At 48.3% G+C, this 23,130-nt stretch overlaps 3 protein-coding genes and 1 long non-coding RNA gene across 7 annotated transcripts in view; 2 read left to right on the top strand and 2 right to left on the bottom strand.

The window, feature by feature from the left end:
• Positions 1 to 23,130, bottom strand: part of ATP5MG (ATP synthase membrane subunit g) — a 73,006-nt gene that overhangs the window by 20,137 nt on the left and 29,739 nt on the right. The window lies entirely within an intron of this gene.
• LOC114585948 (T-cell surface glycoprotein CD3 gamma chain-like) lies at positions 996 to 8,939 on the top strand. Its single transcript, XM_028708854.2, has 5 exons — positions 996 to 1,234; positions 2,752 to 2,961; positions 7,478 to 7,609; positions 7,776 to 7,819; positions 8,482 to 8,939. The coding sequence occupies exons 1-5, from the start codon at positions 1,174 to 1,176 to the stop codon at positions 8,545 to 8,547; spliced, it is 513 nt and encodes a 170-aa protein (XP_028564687.2). The 5' UTR covers positions 996 to 1,173; the 3' UTR covers positions 8,548 to 8,939.
• Positions 10,451 to 18,640, bottom strand: CD3E (CD3 epsilon subunit of T-cell receptor complex). Of its 4 annotated transcripts, none has more exons than XM_028708454.2 (6): positions 18,522 to 18,640; positions 14,933 to 15,059; positions 12,404 to 12,634; positions 11,457 to 11,627; positions 10,847 to 10,893; positions 10,451 to 10,564 (listed from the first exon to the last, which is right to left on the bottom strand). In XM_028708454.2, exons 2-6 carry the CDS (start codon positions 14,979 to 14,981, stop codon positions 10,508 to 10,510), a joined length of 555 nt encoding a protein of 184 aa, XP_028564287.2. In that variant the 5' UTR covers positions 14,982 to 15,059; positions 18,522 to 18,640; the 3' UTR covers positions 10,451 to 10,507. The 4 variants fall into 4 exon arrangements, with proteins under 4 accessions (XP_028564287.2, XP_028564285.2, XP_028564288.2 ...); XM_028708452.2 differs by lacking the exon at positions 18,522 to 18,640 and adding an exon at positions 18,315 to 18,396; XM_028708455.2 differs by lacking the exon at positions 18,522 to 18,640 and adding an exon at positions 16,811 to 18,160.
• On the top strand, positions 18,600 to 20,946 carry LOC114585625 (uncharacterized). Its single transcript, XR_003703933.2, has 2 exons — positions 18,600 to 18,706; positions 20,292 to 20,946. It is a non-coding gene; the product is annotated as an uncharacterized LOC114585625 (long non-coding RNA).

Here is a 23,130-nt window from a genome sequence, read left to right as displayed (position 1 = left end):
CAATGGCTAGAGACCCAGTTTTGCTTTGCTTTTGTGTAGCTCTGTTTGGACAGCAGCATATCCATCCTTACCCTCTGCCCACACATATAGAAGTGGTGGTGGAAGTTCATACACACTCTTTCTATATCTGTATATCTGTTCTAGCACTGCAGCCGAGTTCATTCTGTTTCATACTCAGATATTCTTGTGAAAAATCAATGCCGTTTTAAATGGTTCTTTAAAATATTTCAGAAATGAAAATCAAATCCACAAGTATTATCTCCATATTGCAGTATGAGAGCTGTGGCCAAATTTAAGTAGAGCTGTGTCGCTGGACCAGACCCAATGGGGATCCATCTTATTCAGCCTGCTGTTTTCCAGTCATCAACCAGATGCCTTCTTGGGAAGCCCACACACAGGACATGGAGAAAACCACCCTATCCAATGGAGAGGAGAGGGGGAGTTATACAACAACCCTGCGATGCAATCCATCTTTCTCATATACTAGACAGTGCTTTGTAATGCCACAGTGGAAGTTATATCCCACCTTGCCCCAGCCCACAATTGTCATTTTCTGCCTGCGGCTGTTTTGGGTTTCCAGGATTCACCTCACCATTGGCCCCACCAAAATACCCACCCTCTGATGGTGTGATGGCTGCATGCCACCCCCAGCGAGTACACCATTTCTCTAGACAACAGTTCATGAAGTTGGCAGATCTGGTAGTGGGGGAGGGGGGAATAGTGTGTGGTGAGGAATCAGTTAAATTTCCATGTTCTGCAGGCTATTTCCTTCCATTTAAGAACATGAGAAGGGGCTGCTGGATTAGATCAATGACCTTTCAAGTCCAGCATCCTATTCACATACAATCCTACCTGCCTGTGAGAAACTCTCAAGCTGGACTCAAACACAAGAGCACCCCCCCCCCCGCCCCAGTGATTCTTTTCGGAAATTGTACTCTTTCTTAACATCTATTCACTCGTTCATTTCCCTGCACGGTGGGGACAGAGAGGCCTCCCACCCACAGGTTTCCTGTTCTTGGCTGACTACAGAGATGTTTTCTTCTACTTTCATATCCAGCTCAGCACAGCACTGAGCAAAGGGCACTTCTTTGTGGGTGTCTTTTTGCAAAGTGAGCAATTTCATTTCAAGGGAAAGAATAAGCGGGTTATCAACACACACTCTGAAGAAGGGTCATGGGACGCAGCCAGCATCTCTTGTGTGCAGCCTTCCTCTTTGGATTGCTCTTCTCCAAAGGTAGGACCTCACTCAAAGGCCCTTGAGTCCAGCCTCAGGAAAGGATCTGACATTTGTGGAGGCGGGGGAACAAAGACAGAAAAGTGAAGAAGTTGGGTCCTTGAGTGGGAAGACAAAGAGAGGCAACTAACCAATTCACCTTATAATGTTCATTGACAGATCCTTTCCCATATTATTTTTGCCTGTAACTGTGCTCTAAAACGCTTCCCAAAACCTGTATGTATCAAATGCTTGAAAAGAAGATGCTCGCCACATTTACCTTCTGTGTCCCACCCTGAAAGGCATCAGGTCTTACTGGCTGGACTCTTATTGTTGGACCCTATGAAATGTCAGTGCCTTGTTCAAAGGATAAAGCAGAACCACCAACCACAGGAGACAGGTTCCATTTGGCCATCAGGATCAATCACCAATCTACGTTAATAATAGCTGTCATCACCACATCTTGTACCAGAGAATTCCACAAGAAATATATTCATCTGCGTCTCTCTCCCTCTCCCTCTCTGATGAATGTCCTACTCTTCCACTTCATTGTACGACTCTGGGTTGTAGTAGTAGTGTGTGTGTGTGTGTGTGTGTGTGTGTGAGAGAGAGAGAGAGAGAGAGAGAGAGAGTGAGAGAGGAGCAGAAGCAGACTTTCCTCTGTCCAATGTGCATAATTTCATAAACCTCAATCATGCCCCTTCTCCCCATCACCATTTTTTTAAAACGAAGACACCACAAACACATTAGCTTTTCCTTGTGACACAGGGTGTTCTAGCCTCTTAATCATTTTGGCTGCCCCCACTTTTTTTTCTTTAGCTCTTTGGTGTCCTTATCGAGATGTGGCAGCCAGTAGTTCAAATGCAGCCACACTGTAGATTTACACAATGCTGTGTCCATCTTATTGTCAGTCCCTTTCCTAGCTGTCCCTTAGTGTGGTATTTGTCCTTTTCATTCTGCCACTGCTGCTGAACACCGAGTGATTGCTTCCATTGTTTTGCAGTGTGAAGATGCAGGTGTTTGTGTTTGGGCTGCAGACATTGTCCTGATGTCTGTGTCCAGATGTGGGCATCGCTACCACTCCTTGACACCAATAAGTCCCTTCCCACAAAACATTTCTGTTTCTGTTTCAGAAGTGGGTGGAATAGTGTGATGTTGTGGCTGACTATTGGCACAACTTAATTCCCTCCCTCTTTTATTGGATAGTGGAATGACTTACCTTTCTTCATAACTCAGTTGGTTAGAGTATGGTGCTGATAACGCCAAGGTTGCAGGTTCGATCCCCATATGGGACAACTATATATTTCTGCATGGCAGGAGGGGGTCAGCCTAGTAGCTTCCTCCTCTTCCAGCACAAGCAATATGGTCTATGTTTTTCATCACTTATGGGCGTTCCTGTAAAAGGGCCTTTACCTTACGGTTGTGGTCTTCCTTCATGCATCCCAGCTGTGGCTGATCTTGGGTCCCTCTGAGTGCTAGATGGACCCAAGGGCTCTGCTGCGGGTGTTTTCCTCCACCTTGTCATTCCTTTCTCATAGGTATTGCTGAGGATTCCATCACGGTGAAGCAGCAGAAGAATAACATTGTCCTCTACTGCGAAGCGGAGGATAAAAACCTCCCAATAAGCTGGAGGAAAGATGGGAATGCATTAAACCACGGAAACTCTAGCCTGTCTTTGGGTGACATCCTGGATGACCCGAGAGGTGTCTTCGAGTGCAGTAGCGCACGTCTTCAGGTGTTCGTCCGAAGTGCGTGAGCCCTTCCTCCCCCATGTGAAGGGACAGGAAAGCAGTGCTAGTCCAGAGAGTCACACAACTGAGAGGGTGGTGGGAAGGGGACACACCCAGATTTGTGGCCACTTGGTGGGGACTACGACAACCCTGTCCAGTGTGAAGGTGCTTAGCCTGGCAGTTGTGATGTTGTCAACGGCCCTGGTGGAGCCTGCTTTCTTTGTTTCCATATATACGGTATATATATATATATATATTTGCTTTCGTAGATTTTCACGGGTATAGGTATGCAGGTTTTGGTGTCCTCGGGTGTCTTCCCGTGTAAAAGTTGGGGTGTCTAGGCGACGTTTCGACGAGGTCTCACTCGTCATCTTCAGGCTGGTGCTTTCGGCTTCTTGTTACTGGAACAGAGCAGGATCTCAGTGTTTGAGTTCCTATAAATACTGTTGAGGGGTGTGGTGAGGAAGTTCCCAGGCTAGTGTGCCTTTTCTTCTTTTGTTCCTTAGTTGCTTGAGGGATATCTTGAGTGATTTCTTGAGTGATATCCTGAGTACCACTTAGGTGGGTCATTAGGTGTGGATTAGTTGCTAAAGCCTTAGTGTCTTGACCTCTTGAACTTTGTGAAGAGTTTTTCTGAGAAGATGGCTGTAGTTGTGCTCTGGCTTGGCTTCGTGTATAGGGGCGAGCTGTGGTTTTGTGGCCTGTGCCAGCCAGATCTGTGTAGGGATTGCAGGGGGGTGCAGCATCCGGAGGTGCCATCATGGTTTGGCTACTGGATGGTGTCTGTAATTTATCTGTGGAGAGGGTCTGGGTTTGGGTCTGGTGTGGTTGATTGGTGATGGCGTTCTGTGTGCCTCTGGATCTGGTGTCAGTTTTTGTGGGGAGGGCTAATTTCCAGATGTCTGGCAAGCGGGATGTGTCGTCACGCTTGTTCATGTTGTGAGGGTGTTTCTCTATCTCGATGGCTTCCATGATTATTAGGCCCATTAATGAAGCCTTGACAGCCATTCAAAACAAATACAATCCCCCCGAATACATCTTGGACCTGACCAACCACTGCCTAACCAACACGTACTTCATCCACAATGGACAAAGATACAAACAGATAGAAGGAGCACCTATGGGATCACCCCTCTCACCGGTCATCGCAAACCTGTACATGGAACACTTTGAAACCAATGCTTTAGACAAGTCAGAACACAAACCCAAACTTTGGCTCAGATATGTTGACGACACCTTTGTAATTTGGCCACACGGGAAGGAAAAACTGGACAGCTTCCTCACACATCTCAACAGCCTACACCCCAAAATACAATTCACTATGGAAATAGAAGCCAACAACCAACTTCCCTTCCTTGACGTCCTAATCTACAAAAAACCTGATGGCTCCCTAGGACACACTATCTACCGGAAAAAAACACACACCAACCGCTACTTACATGCACAATCACACCACCACCCTGCACAAATAAACTCCGTAGCCAAGACTCTCATCTCCAGAACCAAACGCCTGGCTGACAAAGACCACTTGACAACTGAGTTACAGAATCTCTCAAATGTGTTAATTGCCAATGGATACCAGCAAAACAGGGTTACGAAGCTAATCCAAAAAGAAACACCCCCCAAAAACCAAGACACAGAAGAAAACAATGGCATGGCCCTCCTTCCTTATATCAAGGGCACCACAGATAAAATTAGCAAAATCCTCCATAAACACAATATCAAAACAGCCTTTTGCGCCAACCAAAAGATAGCCAATATCCTCAGAAACCCCAAGGATAAAATCCAGTTGGAAAACCAAGGGGTCTATGAAATACCCTGCAAAGTCTGCCCAGCCACGTACATTGGACAAACAAACAGACGAATAAATGCACGTATCGCAGAACACAAGAATGCCGTCAAAAAAGAAGAAAAAACTTCCTCTCTTTTCCAACACATGAAAGAAACAGGACACGAAATTAATTTTGCAGATTCCAAATTGCTCTCTAACATGGAACATCACCACAAGAGAATAATCATGGAAGCCATCGAGATAGAGAAACACCCTCACAACATGAACAAGCGTGACGACACATCCCGCTTGCCAGACATCTGGAAATTAGCCCTCCCCACAAAAACTGACACCAGATCCAGAGGCACACAGAACGCCATCACCAATCAACCACACCAGACCCCAACCCAGACCCTCTCCACAGATAAATTACAGACACCATCCAGTAGCCAAACCATGATGGCACCTCCGGATGCTGCACCCCCCTGCAATCCCTACACAGATCTGGCTGGCACAGGCCACAAAACCACAGCTCGCCCCTATACACGAAGCCAAGCCAGAGCACAACTACAGCCATCTTCTCAGAAAAACTCTTCACAAAGTTCAAGAGGTCAAGACACTAAGGCTTTAGCAACTAATCCACACCTAATGACCCACCTAAGTGGTACTCAGGATATCACTCAAGAAATCACTCAAGATATCCCTCAAGCAACTAAGGAACAAAAGAAGAAAAGGCACACTAGCCTGGGAACTTCCTCACCACACCCCTCAACAGTATTTATAGGAACTCAAACACTGAGATCCTGCTCTGTTCCAGTAACAAGAAGCCGAAAGCACCAGCCTGAAGATGACGAGTGAGACCTCGTCGAAACGTCGCCTAGACACCCCAACTTTTACACGGGAAGACACCCGAGGACACCAAAACCTGCATATATATATATATATATATATATATATATATATATATAGGTTTTTCAAATTTTTTTTTGCAATCATACAAATTGCAAAAACACAAATTATGGTACACACATTTCTAATGCACATATATTTGACTTCCTCCCTTTTGTGCTTTCCTTTTGATTTTAATTTTCATGCTGGATTTTCCACATTACTCCATCTAAAGTTATTCTTTAGTTTCCCATAATAATATGCTTAACCACTTGTTTTACATTAATCCTACTAATGAGCTATTTGCATACATAAGTTTTACAAATTTTCCACAAATTTCCCCCAATCTTTAATAATTTATTCTTCTTCTTGGTTTCTTATTACACCCGTTAACCTTGACAGTTCAAAATAATCCATTAATTTAATTAGCCACTTTTCCAGGGTTGGTACTACAGCTTCTTTCCATCTCTGGGCAAAAACCATTCTAGCTGCAGTCGTGGCATACATAAACAATTTGGGGGGGGGGGGTGTTTTGGTATCTCACTATCTACTATCCCTAAAAGAAAAGCTTCTGTTTTTTTGTTAAAAGTTATCTTAAACATTTTCTTCAATTCGTTATAAATCATTTCCCATAAAGCTTTTACTCTCTTACAAGATCACCGCATATGGTAGAGAGTACTATCTTTTTCTGGGGCTTGTTTCCTAATTACCGTAATTGGTTAAATTAAATGAACAATCTTATTTCAAAAGCAGATGTTTTACTACCTGCTGTTGCATGGAAGATCTCAGACACCATCAAAGATTGGCAGCTTCTGCATGGGAGCTGTCAAATACTAAACGCCTTTGCTCACATCAGATCTGACTGTGATTGCATTTTTTAAAGAAGTTGAAATCAAATATCAAATATCATTGGATGTCACACAATGACATCAAACTTAGAATACTTTTCAGATGAGAATTTTGAGTGACAAAATTTATTTCTGTTCCATTTTTAAGCCTCTCAGCTGGCTTGTTCTTTTGTTAGTGGTAAGTATCCTGCTAAGCATATTGCGCAGGTCTCTCTGCTGGTTGTGGTGCAGCAACCGTCCCTGGGCTCCGGGGTTTGTTTTGTTGGGTTGATGGGCTGTTTGGATGTTAGGAGTTGTGTTTAGCTAGAAAACCCACCCTACAAGCAGAAGTGCTTTTCATCTAGTCCCAGGTGGCAAATGGCTGTTTCCAGTGCTTTTTTTCAAAACAAACAAAAAAAATATGTTTAGGGTTACTCTCATTTTGACTCCAGAAAATCACCATTTTATAGTTCAAATCGGGGGAAATAAATACAGTAAATGGACAAAAGTACAAAGATTCACAAAATGTTTAGGGGTATGCGTAGCCCTGCATCCCCCCCCCACAAAAGCGCTGGGTGTTTCTAGTCACTCAGTGGCGAGGGACCATCCATTTACAGTGGTACCTCAAGTTAAGAACTTAATTTGTTCTGGAGGTCTGTTCTTAACCTGAAACTGTTCTTAACCTGAAGCACCACTTTAGCTAATGGGGCCTCCCGCTGCGCCGCTGCTGCACGATTTCTGTTCTCATCCTGAAGCAAAGTTCTTAACCCGAGGTACTATTTCTGGGTTAGCAGAGTCTGTAACCTGAAGTGTCTGTAACCTGGAGCATCTGCAACCCGATGTACCACTGTATTGATTATTCTTGTCGTTTGTTAAATTTCTATCCTGCCCGTTCCCCCCAAAGGAGCCCAGGGTGGCAAACATCAAAATTAGTACAGTTTCCATGTGCTCAGAGCCACACTCTATTCAAATCAAGCCACATGTGGACAAAACTCAGGTGTGCTTGTGAGCATAGGATGCATGTTGAGTTCTCTCCCTCTTGACACAGTGTGCCAGAATTGTATTCGTCTGGACGTTGCCGCGATCATGGGGATTCTGCTGGCCAGCATCGTGGCTACGTTTTTCCTGGCTGTTGGCGTGTACTGCATTGCTGCGGGGGAGCCGGGCCGACGATCTCAGGGTGAGCATTGGGGCACAGGCAGTTCCTGGGAGATGGGGAAACAGCCTTGAAAAAGGGAGCAATGTCTATGTTGGCATCCACGCTCCCATACCTGGTATATTTAATTTTTAATTGTGTTAATCACCCATTTGGAGTCATCCTGAAATTTCCTGTTTTGACTTTGCAGCTTCTGACAAGCAGACCCTATTAGCCAATGAGCAGCTCTACCAGGTGAGTGTGTGCCTGTGGTCAGTCCCTTCCTCTCCTCCATGGTGGTGTTTTCCTGGACAGCTCCTCCCAAGCTGTGAAATGAGGGGCCTTTTGCATCCAAGAATTCCTTGACTTCTGCAAAGCTTCTTCTGCCTCAGCCTAGGGTGCTGCTTTGCAGAGGCAATATATTCTCCTGGGAATCATGATTCTGTCTGTGTGTTATTTTAAAAAGCTAGTTTCTAGCCCTCGTGGCCAGAGATTAGCCACCCAATGGGGTAAAATGAAGAGACTGTGGTGGCAGAAAATCCCCAAAGCAACTTCATTTGGAAAAAAAATATATTAAAGGAAGAATAAATGGATGATGAGAACACCTGCAGTTCTTTCTGGACAACTGAAGTTTGCTGTGATGTGGGGCTTGTAGAAGGAAGCAGGGAGAGTCCTTAACTCTTGAAACAGAAGCTGCAGCTGTTTCCAAATATGAGGTGTGTTGGTGCTCCCAGCCCTTTCCTCTCTGGCTTGGAGTCAAAGGCCATTCTTAAGCCTCCATTCTTAAGTGGAAGAAGCACTTACACCTATCCTTCTACAGGAAACAGAGCAGCTTTCTTTTCTTCCCTAGTCTTGCCCAAATCCTCCTTGGTCAGTACAGACCCCTGTTCTAACCGCAGGCCTCTCTTCCCCTCCAGCCTCTCGGAGAACGCAACAATGGGCAGTACAGCCACATCGGAGTGGCCAAGACCCGCCACCGGTGATAAGGGGACAAAGCATTTTTCCTCTGATGTGGCAGCGAAGAGTGAATTGCTGATGGCTCCTCCTTTGGCCATGGGGAGCTCCAAAGGGAAGGTTGCTTCAAGCTATATTTAAGGGTGTAGAAATAGTTTGACTGTTGCTGTGCTTTCATTTCAAAATGTAACCCCTGTCCCTACTATTGAGCTGGTATCCCTTTGTTCTTCCTTCCCCACAACTTTCCCCTCTGATTTGAAGGGGCTCTAATAACTAAGAAAGCCAAAAGGACTTTTGTTGTTTCTGCAGCGATCCACTTTGAACATGGTCTGTTCGCTCTGAGCTGTTTTATAGCAAGCAATGCATCAATAGAATGAAATCAATAATAATAAAGGAAATGCAACTCCAGTTTCCAACGAAACTGCATCTCATTTGTGTGCGGTGGATACCTTTCTAAATTACTTATTTTACTGAAAACAAATTGCAGTCTTTTGAGTGGTGTGTGGCTGAATGTGTTTTGAAGGAAGATGGGTAGCTTGCTCTGAGAGTTTAAGCTCCACACAAAGTCAGCAACTTGCACAAAGGCGCAGCCACACATTGGACTCCGATGCCTTTTGCACGTAGGAGCTGTTTTTCGCCTTTCTTGAAAACGCAGCTGCGCTTGCCTTGACCACATCCTGCGGAACAAGTGCTGTGGTAGCTGAGTGCTGTTACGTGGGACCACAGCTCTTCCCGCAACTGCCACTTCCTGTGGGGCGAGGGAATAAGTGTTTGCTACTTGCCCTTCCCCATCAAGCAGTCCCTGGGCAGCAGAGAGAATTGAGGGGCTCCCAAGAGGGTGCTGAGGGGCTACTCAGCCAGAGTTTCTGGCCCATGGTGTTAATGCAGTCCTGCCTTCTGCTGCCGCCGCTCTGACTAGCGTATCTTCCTCACCTGCCTTCCTGACAGCTTTTAAGTTTTCCCACCCTGGACATAACCAGAAATCCCTGCCTTCTCTGCCCTGCCTTTTCCCACTATGCCACATCCGTGAATTTTCTTGAGTCCCCTGTTAGTTACAAAGTCATCAGGAGTTCCCAGCAAAGAACATACCAACCCATTAAAGAATGACGTGCAAAGAGAGCCAGTGTGATGCAGCACGCTGGCCTGGAAGGCACTTTATTAGAATTCCTTGCAAACACAACCAAAACAAAATACATACAGTTCTGTCCCCCAAGGGGTCAGCGCATCTGCTGTGGTGCCCAAACACAGCATGGCTGGGTGAGAGAAGGGCAGCAGAGAAGTCAGCTTAGATTATTTAATCAGGACCGACCATCCTCCCTGGGTCACAGGAGCACTTTTGGGGTGGGGTGGGGACCAGACTACAAAGAGGCTTAAAGGTGGGCCAGGACTGATGAATGAACAAAGGGGAGATGCCTTAGAACAGGGCTTGGCTTCTGTCAGCCCTCATAGTTAAGGCTCTACAATGGGACAAGCCTCTCTGCCCAGCATTTCTCCCCCACCTACATAGCCCAGCAACCAGCTCCTGCCCAGGTGTGTGGCTGGAGAGGAGGAATCGGGAGAATCTGAGCTGGCTCAGAGTTGGAACACCATTCACAGTGCAAGCCCAGGTGGGCCTATGACCCTAAGCCCATAGCACCCTTCCCAGTCCCTGTGACTTGTCCCAGCTCTCTGTGCCCCACATCCTTCTCTGCAGTGCAGGGCTAAAGTTGCTCCAGGCATGGCTTGGATACGACGATTGTCTGACCCAGAAGGAGGCTCTTCTACTGGGCCATCAAGGAGCTGGGAAGGACCCCATCGGAGGCGCACCTGGACCCATTGAAGGGAGTGGACTGAGCTGCAGAGAAGGAGGGTGGTTTTCCAGGCTGTGAGACTCAGGGAGAGGTGTGTGGCGACCCACCTGCCACCAAGGGAAGCTGCTGGTGGCAAAGGGAGATCAGCAACAATAAGGTTTCGTGGCACTGCAGCTCCACACAGAGACTGTGGTGTGTCTCAGAAGGCCCTGGGCTCCAGCCCAGCATACACCTCCCGCTGGCCTTTCCGGATGGGCTGTTGGAATAAAGAGGAGAGGTTACTCACCAAAGGTCCTTCTGTGATGGGGCCATTTCTGTCTCTCCCTGGAGAGGCCATGGGGGTCACCAGCAAGCAGGGCCTGGTTGCCTCAGGTGAGTAAGCAGCTGCCCCCAGAGGGCTGCGGGGCCTTCCTGCCAGGTGTGCCCAGTCTAGCCCTTGGCCCTCCCAGTGCCGATGGTGATCAGGTTCCAGGTTCTTTGGCCGCCCTCCATAGACTCTCCCTCCCAGCCCCTGGCAGCCACCCTCTGCTGTGCTTACCTCATAGTCTGGGTTTGGGACAGGTGGGGGGCGGTCCACCTTTTGGCCTGGAAGACAATGCAAAGTGGGTATTTGTTAGCACAGCCAAGAATTGGAGGTGGTTATTGCAGGGCGGTTAAGCATGGGGCATCAGCCCCTGTCCGCACATACAAGGAACTCCTGGGTGCTTTAGCTGAACTACTTTGTGTCAGAACGATGGGGCTGTAAAGTCCCCCCACCCCACCCCACCCCACCCCAGAGCAACTGCTGCTGCTATGACCTCTGGGCTGGGCCAATCAGGATCCCTGCTGGGGTCTAGCCAGCCAGCCAGCTGGTTTCTCCTCCAGTTCACCCCTTGAAGCAAGCCCTGAACCAGCTGATCCCATCCCAGCAACACCCAGAGGAGCCTTCAGGTCTCCCAAATTCTTAAGCTGTGGGCGTACCAGAACCCACCCTTGCTACCAAATCTGCAACCCTCCCCGCCTCCAGCTCCAGATGGGAGCCATATATGCTCGGCATTCATTTACCAATCCAACCCCAGCTTAGATGACTTCCAATTTTCTCTGTGGGACAACAGAGGAAGCCGAAGGCACCCCTGTGGAGAGCCCTGGTGTACCACAAGAGTACTCACCTCGTGTCCGTCCGCGGGCGCCTCCCCCTGTGGCCCCACCACCAAAGCTGGTGGCAGGCTTCTTGCTGCTGCAGTAGTAGACCAGGAACATGATCCCCAGGGTAATGAGCAGGTCAGCAACGACGATGCCGGCCACCAGCCCGATGCTCAGCTCCATGCAGTCATCACAGGCTGCCCAGGAGAGCAAGAGAGTCAAGCCATGGAAACTGGGCCAGCCCTACAATTAGGCAGCATGGGGCAAGGAAGGGCCCATATTTTATTGACCAACGTGCACAGAGCCAGTGGCATAGCATAGGTTGCTGGCGCCTGGTGGGTAAAATGTTGCATCCCCTGGTGGATTGGGCAGCCTGGTAGTGCTGAGCCATCATGCGAGGAAGCTCTGTTGTGCTCCGGTCCAGCAGAGGAGCTCTGCATAGAGCTGCCCTCCAGCCTGTAGATGCTCCTATACATACAAGGGGGTGGGTGGGATTTGTCTTGTCCTTCACTGCAGACAGCAAAGTGTATTGGGATGTCCTGGAACAATCTGGCTCTGGAGAAAGATCTCACTGCTTCCTCCAGTTTTATCCAAGTCTGCTAGGGCCAGGCTTTGTTTGCAAGGTCAGGGAATGGATACCCCAGACTTGGCTTCTGGCACAGGAGGAGGAGAAGCTCTTTGCATCTCCCTTGGATCCCTCCAGCTCCCACATCAGAGGAGCCCTGCAGCTGGGTCAAGCCAAAGGTGGACCAGCTAGCCCAGTGTCACAGCAGCCAATGAGATGCCCCAAAACAAAGCCTGCAAGCAGGAGAAGAGCGGGACAGCACTCTTCTCTCCCCCCCCCCTTTCGATTCCACCGACTGGTATTATTCAGAGGCATACTGGGGTTGGAGCATAGTCAACCCTCACAGTAGCTCTTGCCTGAAGAACGCAGAGGATTTCTAGCACCAGAACCTCAAACTTGAGCACTGACCTTTGATTTGCAGATAAATCTTGCGGGATGCCGTGCCATTCTGACAGGTGAAGTCACCCTTGACCACTTCCATGTTGTTCATGGCTTCAATGGTCAAGATTTCATTTTCTTCGGTGACATTATAATTTCCATTCTTTTTATTGACCAGTTTCCAATTGGCATTTTCTAGAGGGCAGGTGACAGTCACGCGGCGCCCAGAGATGCCCACTTTGTGCGATTCAGAAGATGAGGCTGGAGAACAGAAGAAAAGACAGGTGACCACAAGGCTAGGGTAAAAAAGTCTCCACTCTGCCCTTTCCTTGGTGCCTCTGGCTGAGAAAGAGCTCTGACTTAATTCACCAGCCCCTCGGAAAAGCCTTGTCCAAGGTCTTTAGAAACCTTTGGTTCTCTCTGTTTCAGGACCTCTCATGCCAAGGGCAGTGGGGGGGGGCCCTTCATGTGGAACGTAGTGGGGGGAGCAGAGCTAAGGGGAAAGTAACAACAGCTTCTCCCATCTGTGACAGTTCTCTCTCTACCAGGGCATTTAAGAGATAATAAGACTCATGCTTTTAACTCATAGGAGTTTTTATTTGAACGGACCACAGCTGTTTTTGTCAGGAACATCGGTTAGGATGTTTTGTTTCATATACTTTTGAATTAGAACATTTAACAGCAGAAATTATGTTGAAGCTGCGGGATAGAAATTATGGAAACAAGCACAATGCCCCCTCCCCTCTAGTTAGCATACCTTCCAATATTTCACCAATGAAAAAAGGGACATCTATTCTATTATTGTTATTATCTCTACCCTGCCCATTTGACTGGGTTGCCCCAGCCACTCTGGGCAGCTTCCAACATATATAAAACATAATAAAACATTAAACAATTTTAAAAACCCTTCCCTATACAGGGCTGCCTTCACATGTCTTCTAAAGGTTGTATAGTTATGTATCTCCTTGGCTTGGTGGTCGCATCACTCCATACCCTCCAACATTTCTCCAGTGAAAATAGGGGCATCACGGGTGGCGCTGTGGTCTAAACCACATAGCCTAGGGCTTGCCGATCAGAAGGTTGGAGGTTCGAATCCCCGCAACAGAGTGAGCTCCCGTTGCTCAGTCCCTGCTCCTGCCAACTTAGCAGTTCAAAAGCATGTCAAAGTGCAAGTAGATAAATAGGTACTGCTCCAGCGGGAAGGTAAACGGCATTTCCGTGTGCTTCTCTGGTTTGCCAGAAGCGGCTTAGTCATGCTGGCCACATGACCCAGAAGCTGTACGCTGGCTCCCTCGGCCAGTAAAGCGAGATGAGCGCTGCAACCCTTGAGTTGTCCGCGACTGGACTTCACAGGGGTCCCTTTACCTTTACCTTTAAGGGGGAAGCTGGACATTCTGGGATCAAATCAGAAACTGGAATGGCTTCTGTAAATCTGGGACTGTCCCTGGAAAATAGGGACAAGTACCTGGAGGGTGGGGTCTGTGTTAGGTATGTGGGCGGGGGCCTAGCCCCAATCTGCAGCAGGGCCAAGATGGGGGTCAAGCTATGCAAGAGAAATGTGGAAGTTAATATCCCCAGGATTAGTGTCTGCAAGGAAGCTGTGAGGAATCCAGCTCTGCTGCTACTGCTGGGTTGATTTTCAAAGGATTCAGGGCCTCACCTGCCCAGGGATAGCCTGATCCATGTAAACATGCTCTTGAGCTTGATGGGGGTGGGGACATTTCCCAGTTCACTCAGTGCCTGTGTCCTTTTCCTGGCATATTTTAAGCCCCAGTGCCCCAAACCACCTATGGCTGGAAACACTTGGAAGCCGCCTGCAGATAGCCCTGGCACCGTCTACCAGGGCCCCTCCCTAGTGCCCCAATCATCTCTCCCTCAACAGAGCTGGCTGAAGCATGGAGGAGGAGGAGGAGACGTCATCCCGAAACCTGTGATCCTCCTGCTCAGCCCCTTAAAAGTGCTTCTTGGGTGGAATTTTAGCAAGGACCGTTCTTCAAGGCCCTTTGGCACAATGGCTCCTGCAGCATCTGCAGAGGTGCTACCAAACCCTCGCTTTAAATGAGTTCCAGGTTACCTGCCTGTCCCTACAGCCCCCTGGCTGCATGTATAGAATCAGAGAACTGTAGAGCAGGATGGGACCCCTACGGTCATCTAGTTCAACCCTCTGCAATGCAGGAATCCTGCCCACAGCCATTCTTGGGTGGGCTCGAACCACCAATGTTTTGGTTGATAGTCAGATGCACTGATCCACTGCACCACAGCAATGGTCTGGGAGTTTCCTGTGGTGTTAGGGGAACCTCTTTCAGCATCATCAGCGAGGGGCAAACTCTTGGATTGGCTGCTCTGATGTAACCCAAATGGGCCACCATGGTAGCAGAGGAGGGCATTGCCTTCGTGCCCAGTTTGTGGGCTTCCAGGTTCCCTTTGGTGGCCACCGCTAGGAACCGAGGCCTAGATGGACCTTGGAGGGCCCTTTTGACCCAGCAAGGTGATGTGTGTCCTTCTGATGTCCTCCCACCCAATCCAGCCCTCCCACCACAACAAACCAGGTGTACTTACACAAAGGGAGGACAAGACCCAAGGCTGCGAGACAGACTCCCAGGTGCATCCTTCTCCGTTTCCAGCTATCTCCTGGCTCTTGCTTAATTAGACTTCTCCCATCCAATTCGTGCCACCTTGTTTACTCCTGTAAAGGGAAAGGGAAGGTATGCTTTTGGGGTGTCCTGGAATCACTGAGTAGGAGTCTTGGCAAGTCTTTCAGCAAAGAGAGACTGAAGACACTCAGAGTTTCCACTGCAACATCCTTGGAGCAGCTTGAAGTGTCTGCGACACACAAGCCCTGCCAGGAAGTGCAGAAGCGTAAAGGGCGGGCGGCGGTGGTGGTGGTGGTGCAGTAAAAGGCTTGCCTACTACAGCTCTCCTGACATGGAGCTGAAATAAAAAAATTAAGGTCTTATATATATAATAAATGTTCATAAATGTACCAAGCAAACACGTACATAAATATATAAACCACATGTCTGAAGCAGAACAGGAAAACAGCCCTGGAACCATTTTGGCTCCCAGACTGACCAAAAGTTTGCTCTGCAAGGTCAAAGGAAAATGGAAAAGCCTCCCCATTGTCTTTTCATTCACAAAACCTGTCTTAAGGGTATATCTGTGTATGAATAGGGTGAGCCTGTGACCTGGCTCAGGAAGTATTTATCATTACAAAAGATTGGCCAGGCTCCCCAGGGTATCCAACAAGTAAGCATTAACAGGTAACCCACCAGACAGGAGATAAACAACCGACAGGAGGTAAATAACGTACTCAGATTTCTCTTGAGCCACACCTCTTCTGTGATGTAGGTATGTTTCTGGGGGTGGTCTTGGACTCCAAGGCGGGCAATTAAAAATGTCTATATAAGGGCTGACACACTTTTGTTCTGGGTCCTCCTCCTCCTCCTGCGTGTGAAGGGGGCACCCTGTTGCAACAGTTCAGTAAAGATCAGGCTTACTAGCTGCTTTGCTTCTCAATATTCTCTGGCTGGCCTCTGTTATTTTCTCCGACCGATGGAGAACCTGCAAAGGACTCTAAAAGGGCTCTTGTGTCCTCCATAAGGGAATAAGGGCAGATATTTGTTTATTACAGAGCCCAAAAGGCTGCCGACTGTGGAGGAAAGGAGTACTTTGGGACAAGGACAGAAAAGAAAGCAGCCCAAACGAACTCTGGCCCAAGGTCTCCTCTGAGGCTAGTGCAAGCCTTGCCTCAGTTTCCTCAAGTCAGCCTGCTGCATCGTGCCAGAAATATTGGGATGTCGCCAATGACGCAGAGCAGACGCAGGGAAATGTATGAGCCCAAGCCAACCTTTCCAATTAATTCTAGTGGGTCTCCTCTTGAGCAGGATTGCATCAGAGGCCACCCATTGAGTATCTGTGGGCTCTCCAGATACATGCCAATTTCCTCATTTGAGCTCCCATCAAACCACAGAGCCCTTGGACTCTGATTTATAGGAAGGCTTGTGAACACAAGTGGGGATAGGAAGGCAGAGCACACAAAATGCTATCCCTGACCAATAGCTGCAATACCCTCCCTAGCCCTGGGCCTGAGCCCTTTCCCCAGGAGACCCTTTGGCGGGGTGTGTGTGTGTTCCCTGTTACATGGCTGGAATTGTGACTGTAGGACCTGCCACTTCTGTGGCAATGGGAGATCCCCTTTTGACAGCCCCTTATAGGTTTGGCACCCACTCTGTGGCAACGCCTCCCTGTTACCCATATTGTGTCCAGCTGTCCTCCTTGCCCCCTGGGTTGGGTGCTCCTTGCTCCCACCCCAAGGATTCTGCTGGGGGCCTCCCTGCCCTGGGCTGAGCCCATCTGTTTCAGTAGCTGTTGGCCTCTGTGTTAGTTTGGAGTCCTTAGCTGTGGCTGGATTGCATTTCTAATCCGGCAGGGCAATACCTGCTGCAAGGGATGTTGGGAGTTGTAGTTCAGCAGCCGAGTCTGTAGGGCTGTTGCTGAGAGGGCTGCAGGAGGACCTCTGGTGGTGTGTGATCTTGCAAAAAAGAAAACAAAACATAAGATCACATAAGATAAAACTGTTCAAAGTGTGGGGATTTTTTGCCAGTGCTTTTTTTTCCCTGGAAAAAAGGTGAGGGAATTTACCCCAAGGATTCTTTATTTATTGCAGGTGTTATAGAAAAAACAGGGGGTTTGGCTTTTGCTTCCCAACTCCCCAAGGGACTGATCAGTCCATGATCAGTCAGAGATGAATGGATGGAGGCAAGATCCATAGAAAGCAAGGCAGATCTTTATTTTTCTGTTGCAACAGAGTTCCTTCCCCTCCTTGCAAGAAGGTAGGAGAGACCCAGAACAATGGTGCGCAAGCCCCTATAAACTTTTGAAATTGCCCACCCTGTAGCCCAAGACCACCCCCGAAAACATCACGGAAGGAGGTGGTCTCCAGCAGAAATCTGAGAGGATTGATTCTCTCCTGGCCAGGATACCTGATAATGACTTACTTGATTGCCTTTTCTGGGTGGCCTGGCCATTCCTTTGAGATGGAAAATGCTTTAGTTCCTGAATCTCTTCTGCGTATTGATAGTTTGCTCAGCTTAACAGACTGTATTTGCAGGGAGGTGTAAAAAGACAATTGGAAAGTCCAAAGACAATTGGAAAGCTTTGCCCATTTCCTTCCTCCTCACAGAGAAATATTTGAGGTCAATTTGGGAGACCCAAAATGGTTTCAGGATTGCTCTCCTGTACTATTTCAGACACATGGTTTAGATGCTTATGTATGTGTTTGCCTGGTACATTTATGAACATCTATTCTATATTTGAGACCTTAGAATTCTTCTTTTACTATTTATACCCCACACATCGTACTGGATTGCCCCGACCACTCTGGGCAGCTTCCAGCATGTATATAAAAATATAATAGAACATTGAACAATAAAAAACCTTCCCTATACAGGGATTGCCTTCAAATGGCTCAGGGGTTGGATAACTCCATACCCTCCAACATTTCTTCAATGAAAATAGGGGCATCCTAAGGAAAAGTGGGGCATTCCAGGATCATATCAGAAACCGGGACGTCTTCTCTAAATCAGGAACATCCCTGGAAAATAGGGACACTTTGGAGAGTCTGCATACACTGCCAGAAAGACATAACTATTCCTATTATTTTGAGCCCAGCTTGGGCATAAAAGCTGGTGCCTTTCCCAGCTAGGAATCTTTTGATCAACAAATACTAAAAATCCTCAAATAAATACTTGCAGGTGTTCAGGCTCACTCCCCTCTCTCTTCCCTGGCAAGCCCATCAGCAGGCAAACCCCTCACTCTCTCCCTTCTTCCCCTGTATTCAGGTTTCAGTCCCATCGGGTGGGACACCCATGGATCATCTAGTCCAACCCCCTGCGGTGCAGGGATCTCAGCTAAAGCATCCATGACAGATGGCCATCCAAACCTCTGCTTAAAAACCTCCATGCCCCAAACTCTTCCAGTTGCTTTCTTCCGATTCTTGCCCCCAAACCTTCCCTAGACCCCTTACCCAACCCCCTTCCTCCTCTGCAAACCTCCCCTTCTCTTCCTAGAGCAAGTAACCCTTTCAGCACTCCAGCCAAATTTCCTCCTCCCAGCCAACAACCCCCCCCCTTTTTTTTTTTTGCCTGACCACATCTCCTAGTTTTCCTTTGTGTTCCTCCCGGGAATGCTTTAGAATGAGCGGTAACTCTTTGCAGTGGTTGGACTTCCGGGAAAGATGGCGAATTAGGGGGAGCCATCTCTCCCAGGGCTGATCCAGACGCAGGAGTTCGGAACCAGACGGAGGAGACCCTAAACCTTCGGGTTGGAGAAAAGGTGAAGCTCCATCCAACCTTCAAAGGCAGAAGGGGAGGTAGGGGAGCAGCTGAACGCCGGGAGAAGCGGGGAGGGAGCCCGGCCATGCGCTCTGCTTTAGAGCAGACCCCAAGCAAAACACGGGAGGAGAGGAGAAGCGGGGAGATCATCCCCACATTTCGCTCCGGCCCCGGATCTCCCCCCCCCCGCCCAACAAAGGGGAGACCCAGGTTCAGACCCGGGTCCCGAGTCGCCAGCGACTCTAGCCGCATTTTGGAGAGAGGGACGCAGCGATTGCGCCACCGGAGAGCCGGGACCGCGAGGAGCAGGAGAAGGAGCGCGGCGGCTTCTGGCGCTGCCTCCCTGAAACCACTGCTGTCGCTTTGACCCTCGGCCAGCTGGGTCTGCGGAGCCCGCTACCGCGGATCGGGACCCCGCAAGCCCAGCCGGTCCGCTTTGGACTGGGTGAGCGCGGAGGAGACGGAGAATGGTGGCGCCCACGGAGGAGGCCTGAGCCGACAAAGGCTCCCTCCTGCGGACGCTACCGATCTCCAAGCTTCGTGAGTTTCCAAACGCTGTGAAAACCATCCTCAGGTTGGTGCGCTCCAACGGAGACTTTCAGAAATAAACAAACAGATAATTTTTTTAAAAAAATGCTTTCTTTAGAGGGGCAATTCCCCCTTTCCTTTTTATCAGTTTTCCTTATTTTTACTCTAGTCTTACGTTTATTCCTTAATCATTACCCCTGCACGCTTTTTAAATTTTTAAAAATATTACTACTACTATCATTGCTTTCTCCTTTCCCCCTTTTTTCTTTTCTTATTAATTTTATCACCATTATTATAATTATTATCAATATTTGCATTCCCCACCCTTCCCACCACACCAGGGAGACGGGAAAGATATGTTAGTTATGCAGCAGAATAAACCAGGACAAAATTCAGCCAGGGAGGCCGAACAGTTCTTAAATTTGTAACTTTCGCCCCCCCCCCATTCTTTTGGGTGGGTATATGTGTGCTTTATTTCACATTTTAACTTGAATCTTCATTCTGATTTTTGATTTTTGACTTTAAATTTTTAACTTCACCTTCCATTTTTAAACTTAACTCTCTGCCTTGATTTTTGACCTTCATCTTTAAATTCTTATCCTTATACTTTTTATTTGCACATCTTCATTTTTCTTCTTACTTCAATATTTTACACACACACAATCCCCTACCACAACCCATCTGTTTCCCCCTTTTCCTTCCCCCTGTACCAGGGCCATAGCTAGGGGGTAGTGAAGTGAGCCCCTGCGAGTGGCGCAGGCGAGGGGTGTGTGTGCAAAACTGGCTTAAAATATGTCCATAGATATGTCTGTAAATAAAAATATCATTTATTGCATCATAAGAAAAGGTTTTTAATAGAGGGTGAATTGAATGGGTGGAGGAGAGGCGGAAAGAAGAGCTAATTTGTCCGTGGCTAGGGGGCACAATCTGGATGGTTCTGCCACGGGCGCAAGATCACCCAGCTACGGCTGTGCCCTGTACATTTTTACTTGTCTCTTGTATGCTTGCATGTTTGTCCTTCTGTCTGATTGTTTGTCTGTCCATCATTCTGCCTCCAGGGCATTCAGTCAGCCACTGCGGTCCGAGAGAAGCCCTTCAACCAACCAACCTGCTCCTGGGAGGTCAGCTGTCCTTAGGGAAGCAAGAGCGAAACAAGGGCATAGTAAAAGGAAAGAGGCTCACCAAAATCATCGACTGCAACATTTAAGACCCACAGCCCAGACGCAACAGCGAGGGGTAGGTAAGGTGAAAGCAAGACACAACGGCAAGAGACCTGCAGAACCCCTACCGCCAAAAGCCACACCACACAACCCGAAAGAGGGATCGACGGGAAAGCCAAAATGGCCACAACCAAGGGGGATACCGAAACCACAGAGACCGCCATGGCCCAAGGAAACAGTCACACAATGCAACCACACCAGGACCCAGAAGACGTTGACCAGAAAGTTAACGAAACCACCAAAGAAATGGCTAAACTGATGAAACAATTAGAAGAGATGGTGGCCAAGGTCGATACTCTCCGAGGCAGCATTACCTCCTTGGAGAGGAAGAACCAGATACAAGGAAAGCATTTACAACAAGTACATAAAGAAAACAGGGAGCTGAAAAGCAAGCTAGCGGACCTTGAGAAACGCGTAACAGTGGTTTCAAACTCTTCCAATGCGGCCTTGTGTTAGTGTGTTGTTTACAATAGAATAAAACTTGCTAACTGTTCGTCTCTCTGTTTCGTCTGTGCAAACTCTTGGGGTGACCATCCTGGATCAACAAATTTAGGGGTCTCCTGGGTGTGTTTATTGCTGCTACCAGCCAGCCATGTGAGGGATAGGAGATGGCTTGGGTTTTCCTAGGAGAACTGTCTCTCTTTCCTAAAGTGAGCAGTGGGTGCAGAGTTAGGATTGCATATTAAGGCCACAAATGACTCTTAGTCACGATGGCTGCATGCTACCCCCTGAGGCAGTAAATGCCTCTGAATAATACCAGTTGCCAGGAATCACAATTTTAGAGTGAGCTTCATTAACTATGAACCCCAAGATTTGGGATCTCCAAACTGGTGCCAAAGTTTTGTAATAGTTTTGCATCATTTTGTAGTGCAAAACCCCCACATTTTGCAGTAAATTGGACCGTGTTGGGTTTGGGGGTGTTAAATATGAACCCTGCTTTGAAGTATCAATTCCTCAGTTTGGGGAGGTCCTACAAAATGTGGGGTTTGCACTACAAAACAATTCAAAACTTTGGCACCGGTTTGAAGTGAACCAGACTATGTTGAGTTTTGGGATGATACCTATGACCCTCCCCAGTTTGAGCTCGGTTGCTGCAAAACATGGGGTTTGCTCTGCAGAACGCTACAAAACTTTGGCACTGCAAATTTTGGGGTTCACAGTCAATGAAGCTGAGAGTGTGGCTGTGGCGCTCAGTTTCTCCTTGTGGGCCTCTTCCCTTGGGGCAGGGGCAGCAAACTTTTTCAGCAGGGGCCGGTCCACTGTCCCTCAGACCTTGTGGGGGGGGGCTGACTATATTTCGGGGGGGGGGGAATGAACGAATTCCTATGCCCCACAAATAACCCAGAGATGCATTTTAAATAAAAGGACACATTCTACTCATGTAAAAACACTCTTGATTCCCTGACCGTCTGCAAGCCGGATTTAGAAGGTGATTGGGCTGGATCCGGCCCCTGGGCCTTAGTTTGCCTACCCATGCTTTGGGGCATCTGGTTGGCAGCTGTGAGAATAGGATGCCGTACTTTGTGGGTTCTGTTTTGCCTGCTGCATCTGGTGCAGAATTATTCTGATGCCCCTGTCAGTGGCTTCCTCTTGCCTTTGAATCCAGCTCATTTGGGATGTGTGCATTCTTCTCTGTTGTAAAGGATCCGCAGGACAAGAGAGGACAACCTGGGGAGGAGGGCAGAGGCAGAGAGGATATTAAGTTATCTGGGGGGAGGGTTAATAAGATCTCCCTGGGGAAAGCTCTCCCAGCAGCCAAGTGACATCAATATAACATGAATGGAAGATATTTTGTTCCCAAGTAGTCTTGCTGCACACACTGCATGGTCATATTTAGAGGATATTTAGAGAATGTTTAGAAGGGAGTGCAGAGCACTGGAGACTCAGAAGCCCTGAGAAGTAGCTGCTGTGGTTCTCTGAGCTGACTGCCCCATTCTGATGGTTACTTCTCAGGCCAGACAAAGGGAAAATCAGCTCAAATGCAATCCATCCTTTTCTGTCAGATCAGCTTTCGGCCAGGCCAGAAAGCACAAAGTGCCTTTGTGGAGCCAGCCGAGCTCCCTCCCATCCTCTCATCACCAGAGTAGGAACCTGTTCAGCAATCCTTGCTGCTGTTGCTACATGTTGAGACCTGACCCCAGCTGTATGCCCTTCCCACAGCCCCAGAGAAGGAGGCCTCGCTGTACCACGGTCCATTCTCAAGAGTTCTCTGTTGCACTCTTGGAAGACACAACAGCCGGACTGGCAGGGAAGCATTGCTGGGGGTGGGGAAGGGCTTCCAGGCCAGATGTGGGGGGCTTTGCCCTAAACAACCCTGCTGCATGCTGCTTCAGCCGCCCCTGTGCTGATGGTCATGTCGCCTGTTATTTGGACCTGGCCTAAGGTGCATAAGACATCAACAGGTGCCTACTCCAGAACCTGCTTGCAAGGCAGGGCTCGGCTCATCAATGGAAGAGAGAGCCTCTGAGCATGTGTGAAATGACCCTGTAACCCCCCCACCCCCCCATAAACACATGCATGCTTCTTAGGCTTTAGAGTTTGTCATTGTGAAGGCTTCCTTGTTGTCTCTGCCCACCCCGCCAGCAATGATCTCCCTGCCTCTGCCTTTCATTTTGAGATCTGCCTGGAGCTCCTTGAAAGCCTTATTCTTACTGATCACTTGCAATAAATCATTTTA

Source organism: Podarcis muralis, chromosome 15 (assembly GCF_964188315.1).
Source record: "Podarcis muralis chromosome 15, rPodMur119.hap1.1, whole genome shotgun sequence".
In the NCBI taxonomy this organism is placed as follows: Eukaryota; Metazoa; Chordata; class Lepidosauria; order Squamata; family Lacertidae; genus Podarcis; species Podarcis muralis.
This window is presented reverse-complemented; position numbering and strand designations above follow the sequence as displayed.

What these genes read in the sequence shown, in the direction of transcription:
- LOC114585948 (XM_028708854.2), top strand. Translation starts at nt 1,174, where the DNA reads ATGGGACGCAGCCAGCATCTCTTGTGTGCAGCCTTCCTCTTTGGATTG. An exon ending in GCCGGGCCGACGATCTCAGG is followed by an intron (nt 7,610 to 7,775) that starts GTGAGCATTGGG and finishes TTGACTTTGCAG; the next exon opens with CTTCTGACAAGCAGACCCTA. An exon ending in CCAATGAGCAGCTCTACCAG is followed by an intron (nt 7,820 to 8,481) that starts GTGAGTGTGTGC and finishes CTTCCCCTCCAG; the next exon opens with CCTCTCGGAGAACGCAACAA.
- CD3E (XM_028708454.2), bottom strand. Translation starts at nt 14,981, where the DNA reads ATGCACCTGGGAGTCTGTCTCGCAGCCTTGGGTCTTGTCCTCCCTTTG. An exon ending in GATTTATCTGCAAATCAAAG is followed by an intron (nt 11,628 to 12,403) that starts GTCAGTGCTCAA and finishes TCTCCTGGGCAG; the next exon opens with CCTGTGATGACTGCATGGAG. An exon ending in CGCCCGCGGACGGACACGAG is followed by an intron (nt 10,894 to 11,456) that starts GTGAGTACTCTT and finishes ATTGTCTTCCAG; the next exon opens with GCCAAAAGGTGGACCGCCCC.